The sequence below is a fragment of the Archocentrus centrarchus genome, chromosome 9 (genome assembly GCF_007364275.1).
Source record: "Archocentrus centrarchus isolate MPI-CPG fArcCen1 chromosome 9, fArcCen1, whole genome shotgun sequence".
In the NCBI taxonomy this organism is placed as follows: domain Eukaryota; kingdom Metazoa; phylum Chordata; class Actinopteri; order Cichliformes; family Cichlidae; genus Archocentrus; species Archocentrus centrarchus.
Genome location: NC_044354.1, coordinates 11543029 through 11554874, shown reverse-complemented (window position 1 = coordinate 11554874; position 11846 = coordinate 11543029). Strand labels below are relative to the sequence as shown.

Genomic DNA, 11846 nt, shown 5'->3' with positions numbered 1-11846 from the left:
TTTGACTTTATTTTGCATGTGTGCTATACCTCTAATACCTACATTTCTACATTTTTCTTTAGTAATCTATGATTATCTAGTGTCAGCTGCTTTTTTTAAAGTGAACACCCCCACAGAATATTATTCTTATTGTTCAATATTTTTGAGACTGTATATCTTCTACAAGTTGCATTGCGGCCAGTGAGATAGACCTGTTTGCTCTATACCCATTCTGGTAGTTACTAAATAAACTGTACTTTTCAGTGAAATTTTCATTAGTGAACAAATCAAAACCTTAAAAATATGTTTGAAACTGAACTGTTTCATTAATTAACCTTTATTTTTAGCCTCTTATAGGACAAGAAAACAGCTAAGAGTGAACAATTTGGTCCTGAAAGAGCTTAAATCAGGAACAACTCTTTAAATTTGTACTTTTATAGTACACTTGTTTCTGTAGCATGGCTGCATATAAACAAGAAAAGTATTCTGTATAACATTATTCACCATATAGCCACCCAAGATACTGAGACACTATACAGTGCGGTGTATGGGGAGGTGACTGCAGGTTTGCTTTCACCCCCAGTGAAAAAGCACCCCCCCTCTCGGTTCGTTTACTCTATCGCCGAATATTTATTCCACTTGTATCTCCCTATGGGTTGCTGCTTTCCCCTTCCTCGCCCAGCCCTCCACCAGATTCAGCTTCATTAGCACATAACAGGCTATCAACATGCATAGCAGGGTCCTGATTTAGATGTTCAAGCTGATTAGCCCTTAATGAACCAAGACCGGCTACCTGAATGGAAGTGCACACAGTGGAATAAGACCACAATATACATGCAGGTGCCCTCCCTCCAAAGAAACAATTATAAGCATATAAGTATATAGCATACATTCCCCGTGGTACCCTTAATAGCCTGTGTTTTGCTCATTATCACACCTAAGAGAAGGCGCAGAGAAGACACTGTGTAATTTGTGTAGTGGAAATTCTTAAAATGTTTCATCTGAAAGAGAGATCTCTGACTCCTCTAAAGAAGACCAGACAGTAATTACAGATACTTTTAAATACCATGTGCTTAAGCAGTGCATATCCTACAGCTGCATTTAATGCAGCTGCTACAAACCAAATGAAACATGGTGTATCCGTGCAGCGGTCTGCTTTATAGGGTTATTCTGCTAAACTGGAAAAATATAACACTCAGGATGGAAAGATAAATATAGTGACAAGCGCACACACATTTTATTAGTCACAGAGTGCAAGAGAAAATTATAAAAACGTTCACTATACAGTAAATGGAGACAACGCATTAAAATAGTGGTATGCGTGTTCTTAAAAGACGAAAACAGATGAGGCTCTGTAATGAACAGGAATAATCGAAGCTCATGGCCTCTCCTTTATCTTTCTTTCCTCTCATTCTTCTCTGAGGGAGTTTATTAAAGACCCACATTGCCCTTGGCTATTCAATCACTTTTCAGTAAGAAGTAATGGTTGTACTGAATGAATGCAAAGGCTGGCAATTCATTACCACAATCAGACGATGAACACCCCCCCCATTCCGCCTCTCATCTCATATACTTCACTCCGCTCTTCGTGTAGTACTCAACATAACGCAGAATTTGGGGTCCTAAAACCTGAGGTGTCTGAACTAATTTTCAGATAACAATCTTTGTTTCATGAATCTGTTTAGTCTGCTTGTGAGCAATGCAGAACATTTTAGGCAAAAAAAAAAAAAAAAAAAAAGAACTCAAGAATAGATGAATGAAATCCACCAATGACAAATGGCAGAATGTCACATTCACATATAGCAGATGGGATGCTGATCACCATTTCACACCTTCTGCTCTCCAAATCTGAAGCAGAAGGGCAGGTTGATCACCAATTAAAATAACTACCTTAGTTTGAAGCTAACATAATTTTTTTTTTCCATGTAATGCAACTAATAGTTGCATTACATAGAAAGAAAACTTTCAAGGCTGTTGAGTGATGCTACATCTACCACGGTTTTGTTGGCAATTTTTCATCTCTCCTTAAGGGCAATATACTTTTCCGCTGCCTGCAATTTTCTCATTATCGCCCACTTCCCCTCAACCTCTATGTTTATTTTCTCCTGTCTCTCACCCTCTGCTCCAGCTCCTGGAGTATTTTCTCACTGACTGGGTCTGCTTTGGTCACCACAGCTTTCCTGCCCTCTGGTTGAACAATAACGGTCATAATGCAGCACATGTCCACAAGCTCTTCCTGGCATCTCCTCATCCCAGCATCCAGCTCACCTCTCCTGGATGGGTCACGCTTCAGAGCCCCCTTCTCTGCTACTGAGAAGCCCAGAAGGCCTGTCAAAACCTCATTGGACAACTCCACATCCAGGTAACCAGTTCCGTCAGATATTGTAGCGGAAACACTCCAAACACCATTACTGCTGCTCAGTTTTCCCAAGAGAGTCACAATGAAAGCTTTGACGTGTATCTCAATGGTTTGGAGAAGTGGTTTGGACATCAAATTTTCGAGCAAGCTCAAGTATGTAAAGGGTGGAGAGGTCAGAGTGACAGGAGAGATTGTGCTGCCACTCTGAGCATCTTTTTTGGATGATCTCCCAGTTTCTGATTTGTAGGCAATGCTCTCTCTGTCTCTACTAGGCTCTTGTTGAACAGGGACATCATTCGGTCCTCTCGTCTTCCCACTAGTTTCTGCCTTTTCCAAAATGCAGTCCATATCTTCTTCCACAAACTCAATCTCATCATTACTAGCAAATTCTGATTCATGCGTTTCCTCTGAAGCTGCTGGAGAAAGGAATGGCTTGGGAGTTGTTGTTAATTGCCATGAAGCTTCACTAGTGTCTCTTTTCTGTGTGCTGGATCTGGAGTTGATAGACCCGAGTCGTGACCCAGAGCCACTCAAATTGCGTGATTCAAACTGTGCAGCTAGAGGTTTTGTTGCTTTTGATGAATTTCCTGTTGTTCTGCTGTTCTGTGGTGTGTGTCTGTAACTGCTGTCAGATGATGTAGGAACATTTTCCAGGAAAATCACACTGTCCAATTCATCCAGGGGAAGGTCGTCAAAGTCTTCATCAGGAAAGTCTTCGTCTGCCATGTTGTGATCTTGGAACTCTTGATGAATTTCATCAGAGGGGACTGAGCCAAAGATGTCAGCTTCCACTTGTTTATCATCATTTAGATAACCCTGATATAAACCACCTCTGTTGCTTCGGGTCAAACCACCTCTGTCAGAGCGGGTGGAGATTTGACTTCTGAAAGACACACACACACACACACAAGTCAATTATGTTGGACTGAATTAGCAGGGCTTTAAGGTTAATCAGCTCATCATTCAAAGTAATGCTGGACAAAGAGGTTCACATCGACATATATGCCTTAATAAGGAGAACAGAGTTTAGATCTTTTTTAAAATAATAAACGTAAGATTACAGACTTCAGAAACTGAAAATTAGGAACATACTTTGTGGTTTTTTGTTTTTTTCCAGCTTTGCCTCATCCTATCCTTGAACATTCAGTCACCACAAAATTGAAGCAATACAACACATAAACATCAGACAATCTTATTTGCCTGTGTGAGTAGACAAGGGCAGTATAAGCTAGTAACTGTGCAGTTCATTCCTACTGGAAATAATTCTACCCCACACAGCTTTCTTTGCATTTCATCAGCCTCATAACATAATTGCCTAAATCCCATTTTGGCCAAATTGAGATATCTGTCTAAATGAATCTGCAGTGCAGAGGTAGGCAGATATCTCAATTTGGCCAAAATATGGCTTAGGCAATTATGCTATAAGGCTAAGGATTTTATATAATAACTTGTCTTTTTCCTTGCAAATAAAAAGACCGGTATTCCACTTCATTCTCAGCTGCTTCTGTCTGTTCAGGAAATTGATGAACTTTAAATAAAACTGAAATTGTTGTGACATTTGAGTCTACCCTGTTATTTCTTCTCATTCTGTAGCTATACTGTCTTCAGTACATCTCTTTTAAAAATGTCGTTCTCGTAAATGGCCGCAGTAACACAAAGACATTTTATTCGATAACTTTGTGAAGAAGCTGTGGAATGAATGCATTAAAACCTTCTTAAAGTTTTTTTTTTTTCTGAAGAACATGATGCTAAAATTAAAAATGCCAAGAAACTATATTTGCCCGACAGTGTAAAGTGAGGCATTACATCAGGAAAATGTCAAGACGTCGCATTGATAACCCCCCACCTGGATGAGGTTTCTGGGACAAGGCTCCTGACGGACGAGGTTCTCGAGGACTGAGTGGAAGTCTCACGCAGCGTGCTGTAGCCACTGTCTCGAGCAGGTTCAACCTGAAGCATTTCAACTTCCTCCTGAGCCTCAAGACTGGCTAACAACTCGGCATCATCAAGATCTAGCTCCTCCACTTCCTGGTTACCTTAAAAAGAAGAAGAAGAAAAAAAAAAACTGCATCACAGTCATGTCTAATTTTAAAATGGGCAGGCTGGACTAAGGAAAAAAAGCAAGGCTGTATTTGACAGAATAACTCAATTTCTATAATCAAGCATTGTGCACAATTCATGATCTTTGAAGAACATGCTCTTTGAAGCTACACAGACTCTAACACAGGGCTCACCAACACGGTGCCCGCGGGCACCTGGTCGCCCGCAAGGACCACATGAGTCGCCCGCAGGCCCGTTCTAAAAATAGCACAACTCACTAGTGAGCTGTGTCTAAAAAAATTTTTATTCTGTTGCTATTCTTTTTTATAATCACACTTGCATTTATATAGCTTTAAAAATGACAGTATCTTAAAAATATCCTCATTATACATGACGTTTAGAAAAGTTAGGGTGAACTCTGACTTACTCTAGTTCTAATTCAATGGTCAGTATTGTGCGCATGACAAAACCAGTGCTAATGGAACGTAGGCTAGCGGACACAGCGAAGATGGGCGCTGAGTGCAGTTTCTTTCCCCAAAAATATGGCTGAAAAAAGAAAGAAAACTTATCACTTTAACGAGGAATGGGAGAAGGAGTTCTTTTTTACGGTTGTGAAAGAAACCTGCGTGTGTCTCATTTGTGGGGCGACCGTAGCGACGGCAAAGCGGCACAATATTGAGAGACATTTCACTACGTGTCACAAAAATTACCATGCTAACTACCCACCGGGAAGCGCACTACGTGCAGAAAAAGCCAGTGAGCTAAAGGCAGCTTTGGGTAAGCAACAATCTTTTTTCACGAGGGCGGGAAAAAAGTCACTAAAAGCAACCGAAGCCTCGTTCAGAGCTACACATTTTCTGATCAAGAAGAAGAAGGCATTTTCAGATGGAGCAGTTGTCAAAGAAGCAATGATGATAATAGCTAACACTGTACTTAAAGACGACAAAAATGGAGTGTGTTCATGACATATAAGTTATAATTTTGTTAAAAATGCAGCAGATTTGGTCATGAGTTCAAAATGTGACAAGATTTATTTAAAAATATGTAAGTTGATTTTTCTTTAACATTACATAATAACTTTTTGAAACATGGTGCAACATAGTTCATGATTTGCTAAAAAAATGTTTGTGAATGGCTAGTGAAAATTGGACATTTTTCCTATGAAATGTAGTGATGTAAGTGATTATCTAAAAATGTGACAATTACTGAGATTAAAAGAGATAAAGTGCTGAATATTGATATGTTTCCCACCTTGTTTTCATTGCTAATTATTGGGAGAAACCATTAACATGATCAGTGTCTTCTCATAGATGAGTATCATTAATCATTATTGATAATGTATAACTAAAGGCAAACTGAGTAAATTTGTTATTTCAGAAGAGCGTGTCAAACTGGTGCCCTTTGTATGACTCAGTACCCATGAAGTAGCTCTCAGTTTCAAAAAGGTTGGTGACCCCTGCTCTAACACATATACCTTGCTGTTGTGCTGGAGCCTCCTCTCCTTCCTGCTGCTGCTCCTCATCAGGAAGTCCCAGTGTCCGACACAGCACCCTGCCCTGTCAGAGCAATATGAAAATAAGAAAATAAGGTACTGGATATGTATAGTTTATTACAGCTTATAAAATCAGGAAAGAGCTTATAAGATCTTTGTGCAGTTTTATACAAAGAGAAATCAGTATAAATATATTCATTTAAAATTTCTAAAAAAAAAAATTAGACAAAATGAACAAGAAATCGTTCGTTTACCTGGTTATTCCTGTCCACCAAGTCTTCGACCTCACCACCTAAGATTTTGATGTTGGACGGCCCCAAAAGCAAAACACCAAGTCTGCAAACTATCTTCCCGTGCAGCTGCAACTTTGCACCGGGCCTGTGACAATCAGCAGCATTTTCGGAAATATCCAGTTCTCATTTTTAAGCAACAAGAAATAACAGTGTTCATTCATTTCTTATTTTGCTTGAATAAATGTGTTTCTATAAAATTTGAGGCAATATTGTTAGAAGAAAAAGATTTTTGCTACATTTTTAAGCAGGCATGGCCTTTCTTTTCAAATAGCCAGCAGCAAAAAGACATCACAGTGCGGTAATACATTTCACAGATCAATCCTTAACCTGAGTGCCGCACTGAGAACCGGGATCGGCTGATACTCCATGGCCTCCAGGCTCTGAACTCCATCTGTCACCTGTACAATCAAACATGTTTGACCAAAAAAAAAAACGAGGCAAACGATGAAAGGATCATGAGATTTCTGCAAATCTACAAATCCCTTTTAGTGTGACAAAAACTTAAAAGTTCTTTAGCTGCTCTTTACTTACAAATGTAGATACAATTTTGAAAGAAAGAGACAGCAGACAGTTTGGAGATTGCATTTTAGCAAAACTGTCTCTCTTTTCATTCTCACAGGGGCTGCTTACCCGCATACAACCAAAGCCTGTTCAAATGTGAGTGGTTAATAGAATTCAGACTACAAACTGAAAACAGAAAATTTAAAAAAAAAAAACACTGTGTTTGCTTATAGAGATTTACTGCTTCTGTGGTTTAAATAAAAAAACACAATGTAGTCTTTTTTTGTTTGTTTCTTTATTTGTTTTGGGCTCCAAAATTTACATAGACTAACTGAGCATGGAAATAACTGTATTTTGATTTCTTTTAATATTATTATATATGTTGGCTCTCCTTGACTTTTCAAAATGCAAAGGTGGTCAAAGTTAATCTGCTTTATAACTCTGCTTTTAAGCAGTGATTCCGCCACCATTTATAACTGCCGTTAAGTCTTTCCATCCCACGACTCTTTGCTCAAAATGGTCTGAGAAACAGTTAAAATAACATTAAAAGCCACAGCAACGTTTCTAAGCAACACCTGCACTGTTCTTGAGAAAAAGAAAAAAAAACATGCAGCGACAAGTACATTACTTATGGTGGAAATTACAGTCCGCCTCATATATTCCTGCAATTTATTCTTTCATATGCTCTCACTGATGGTACCTGTCCACTCTGATTCAGTCAGGAAGAGAAGCGGAATTCTTTATTATTCCAGCAAACCAAACACACAAAGATAAAGTCTGGTCACAGATTAGTGCCGGACACACTGCGTGCCAGTGCAATCGAGACTAGTCAAGACAATCTTTTCTATTAACAAAAATGTTTAAAGCTCTGTTCCTACAGGTAATGCAAGAATATTTTACTGTTTGTGTGTGAGACAGTGAAAAGTTACTCAGACACAGACAAACACATGATGCCACTCGATGCAGAAGTCACTGCTTCAAAATGCAAACACAGACTAATTTATTTAATAACTTATTTGTTTTTCTTTATTGAAATATAATTTTATGTTTTAAAACTGCAATTTCTGGCCTACCTTTTGTCACACAAACTTTTGTCTTAGTTGAAAAGCAGATGACTAAATGCATCACATATTCCATGCCTGCTTTTTAAAGTTAAAAGTGCTTTTTTTTTTTTTTTTTTTTTTTTTTTTTTTACACAAAAGCATTCATTGTAAAGGCTTTCACTGTAATTCAACTGAGATTTTTTTTTTTTTTTTAAATAACTGTGATTCACAAAAGACTCTGACCTGCAGTAGTAGCATACGGGTGGGTTTGGCTTCCCAGGACCTCTGGGTGGCCTGTGTGACAGCAGACACCTCGTCATTGGCACAATCTGTGCCCCTCCACTTCTGCAGCTGACCATACACCGGCTGACTGATGTCCAATAATGAGTCAACCTAAAACAGAGTTGGACCGCTTGTCATATTTCCATTTCTGTGCACGATGATCAACCGATCGTTAGTGTGACCAGCAAGGTGAGTTGTCCCCACACAGCCCAAATTAATCACCACCATTAACTCAAGCGCTATATTTGCTTCGAGAGTTGGCTGCGTAATTGTTTTTGAATCGAACAAAGGAGCACACTGATCACGAAATCATGAATAAGAAATGTTCACAAGGCTGTAACCCTGGGCAAAAATAAATAACAAATGTATACACAATACATGCACAATCTCCAATTTTGAACTACATTCAAAAATTACTGGTCAGTTAAATAAATGCAGCAGGAACATCCAAATAGTTCATTTTTACTGTGAACTGCTGTGTAATTTATTTTTATATGATTTAGCTCATGTGTTATGTTCTCAGCATATCCTCTGCTGTTTGCCCTTGCTAGTTTTTTATTTTTTCAGGTACTCACGTTTTTGTTTAAAACTGACCAGAAAAGACAGTGGGAGAAATATATAACATGAAATAAAATTGGGGGAAATCATGCAAATTATTGTATCAATACAGGGATACCAAATATCAATATTTTATTAAATAAAATACTCTGGGAGAACTATGAACAAGAGGGCTCATTTCATGCACCACCATACTGAGATAATGCTGGCTAACATTAAATTAGCTCAACTGAAAAACCATCCAACACTGGACACACTTGGCTTGACGAAGCTACGTCCTAATTCAGAGCAAGCTCATGGCTCAGTCACACAAGTAAAAATAGTACAGCTTGCATCTACAAAAAAATCAAAATGATGGCTGCCTGGTGATTGTATTGAATTTTTTCACATTCTGGGACTGATTGCTGACTTGTGGTGACTAAATGGTTGCCCAGAGCTTTCTGCAAACAGCCACAGTCTGATGTGGACTGACTGCAATCACTCTCAGAGAGATTGTTTAAGGTTTGCAAATAACTGCTATCTAATTTATAAATGCAGACAGACTGCCAACATGTTGCCATCAGTCTGAATGAGTCTTTGTCAATATGCACAACTCAAGGGGACTCAACTCAACAGGCTGCCAGCTGGTTGTATTCTGCTTATATTCCTAAAGAACAGGAAGGTTGCTGAGCACAAATGCAATAGTTAAATGTGAATTTCGGTCTATGCAGACAGCAACAGATATGCTATTTTCAGCAGTTTGATCACAGTTAATTGCTGTATTATCAGAAATAGATAGCTTGACCTGCAAACAGTTGCAGACTGTCTTAAGGCAATATTTATGGCAGGTTTTAGAGACAGTGTTGGTATGCCTGACAGTCTTATTTTGCACAACTTTATCTGATTGGCTAAAACAGAAACTGACAAAGTTTAACTTTCAACTCTGCAGCTGAAAAAAGGTGATAAATCACAATTTATGTTATTCCAATTCTCAACATATCGCTAAATGTTAAAAATCCCAAAAACAGCATTGTGATAATATCGTATTGTGGGGTGTCTGGTGATTCCCACCTCTAAAATAAGCATTATCAACCAGTCTGTACCTGAACGCAAAAAGTGCCACAGAGCTCGGTCTTCTGGGCCTGAGCAAGCCCTTCAGGGAGGACAGGAAAGTCCAGGTCTCTGAGGTCTGTTAACAGCCACTGGTCCAGTGCCTAAAAATCCACATCATACAGTGAGATGCATTTTGTTTTACAGCAAGTTCTTACGGTCATCCAAAGATAGTTAAACTTCAAGTGGACCTATTATGTTTATTTCCAGTCCCATATTTTATTCTTGGACAATATTAGAGTATTTTATATGACGCACAGTTAAAATAATACTTAATCTTATAGGAAGCTTTGGTGCAAAACTACCTGCAGATACCAGTGATTCAGAGCCAGAAAAAAATGGAAACTCTACAGAGAAATGATTCAACAGAAAAAATGTCACAGGGATTTTGATGATTTCGGTGCCTCAGTAGTGTTTAGCAGTGCCTGCAGATGTTTTATTCCTTGTTTATAATATGAACATGCTCTATAGATTGAGATCTAAGGACCCACTGGGGCCACTTGAATGAACTGGCATGCTCCTGGAACCACACAAGGTGATTATTTGTGTCTTGACAAAAAAAAAAAAAAAACCCAGAAGCTTTATCCTCTTCAAGTATCCAGTCAAAAAAAGAAAAGATGGGGCAAGGATGACTTTGGCCAAAGAGGAACACAGCTGTTCGACAACAATATTTTGGTACACTGTGTCATACAAATGATGCGTCAATACAGGAAAATATTCCCCACATGACGCCACTGCAAGCTGGTACAGCTGACACCGAGTAGGATGGATTCATGCTGCCATCAGCTCATTGTAACCAGAAACCAGGATTTGTCAGACCAGGAGGTGTCCTTTCACTCTTCACTCACCCACATTCGCTCATTATTATCTACTCTAGCATGAGCATCTTGTTCTCAGCTGACAGTGATAGAAATGTGTATGGTCTTGTCTTTTTTTTTTTTTTTGGTCATCTGCCCCAGGGTTCATTGAGTTCTGCTTTCTGCTAGCTGCATATCTGTGCAGGGTTTCATAAATATGTGGCCCACAAATGCAAGAAAGGAAGAAACACAAACCAACTGCTGTGTGACAGACTATTCAGTTCAAACTGGGTTACTCTGTGTAGAGTGGTAAAATGTGTGTGAACCACATCGAATCCAGGTGCCCACATCTGAAGCCAGTGTCCATCGTTGAGCAAAACGTGGAGTAACCAGTCTCGCCCCGGCATATATGACCACCTGTTATCATGTCACCCGTACTTTAGATGTGATAATAAGTGAGTGAGCATCTTATGAGACAATGAGGGCAAAAAAGACATCTCCATCCACTAAGAAAACCCATCAAGAAGAAAGTTCCTGAAACAGGTAAGAAAGGAATCCTGCAACTTTTTTTTTTTTTTTTGACAAAAACAAAGTGTATTATTGCTGTGCATTGAGCTATACACTCAAACAGTCACACATCCTGCCTACCTGTTGGTTGATTTGCTGTTGTGACAGATGAGCTGCTCCTCCTGCCTCTCCTTGTAGCCATTCCACACAGGCTTCTAGCCAGGCAAAGGGCACCTGGACTTGCCAGGATGACTGCAGCCAGGCTTGGGCAGCACTTACCACTGCCTGAATCCCAGGAGCCATCTTTTCCTCCGGGCGTATTTGACTCTCTTCTACTTTCCCAGCTGTTATCTGTCAGTATATACAGACTGTGGTTATTCTGGAGCTGCTGCAGCCAATTTTTTAAATTCAGTTATTCATGTCATAGTTGCATTTATCAGCAATTAGTCATCTCTGAATAACACATTTAGATTTTTATTTGTAGTGCACAGGGTTTTTTTTTTTTTTACTTATTATGGTTTTGCATTAGCAAATCTGTTGTCTGACTTGATTGTATTGCATGCACAATTTAAGAGGTATAAAATGCTACATTTAATTTACAACATAGCAATCCCTGAGCTGAACACACAGTGGTCATTTAAGGGTTACTGGGTCAGGTTGTGTTTTGGTGACTAGCTGAACAAGCTCATTCTCAAAAACCTGAAGATGTTAGTTTTTAAACAAAGTCCCTTAAATGAAATTTGGCCTTACAGTTTGTCTCATTCTCCTGTTATACACTTTTATAAGTGACTATCCCCAAGAGGCAAAAAATCCCAGGTAAAGGGTTTAATGTTAACCCTCACTAGGCTGCAGTTTGGGTCTCTCTATAAACCTAACCACTTGCGGTCATTTATAAAAGACTATTTT

The 11846-nt window shown here is 39.0% G+C and overlaps 1 protein-coding gene across 1 annotated transcript in view; it reads right to left on the bottom strand.

Annotated features, from left to right (window-relative positions):
- Positions 1-1210: 1210 nt before the first annotated feature.
- The window catches only part of rmi1 (RMI1, RecQ mediated genome instability 1, homolog (S. cerevisiae)), an 11347-nt gene continuing 711 nt past the window's right edge, over positions 1211-11846 (bottom strand). Inside the window, exons 2-9 of the mRNA XM_030737002.1 lie at positions 11082-11291; positions 9630-9740; positions 7951-8100; positions 6491-6561; positions 6125-6248; positions 5853-5934; positions 4185-4374; positions 1211-3221 (exon numbers count right to left, since the gene is read on the bottom strand). Of these exons, the coding sequence (XP_030592862.1) occupies positions 2075-3221; positions 4185-4374; positions 5853-5934; positions 6125-6248; positions 6491-6561; positions 7951-8100; positions 9630-9740; positions 11082-11243 (2037 nt within the window). The 5' untranslated portion in view covers positions 11244-11291 and the 3' untranslated portion in view covers positions 1211-2074. The remainder of the gene's footprint in view (positions 3222-4184; positions 4375-5852; positions 5935-6124; positions 6249-6490; positions 6562-7950; positions 8101-9629; positions 9741-11081; positions 11292-11846) is intronic.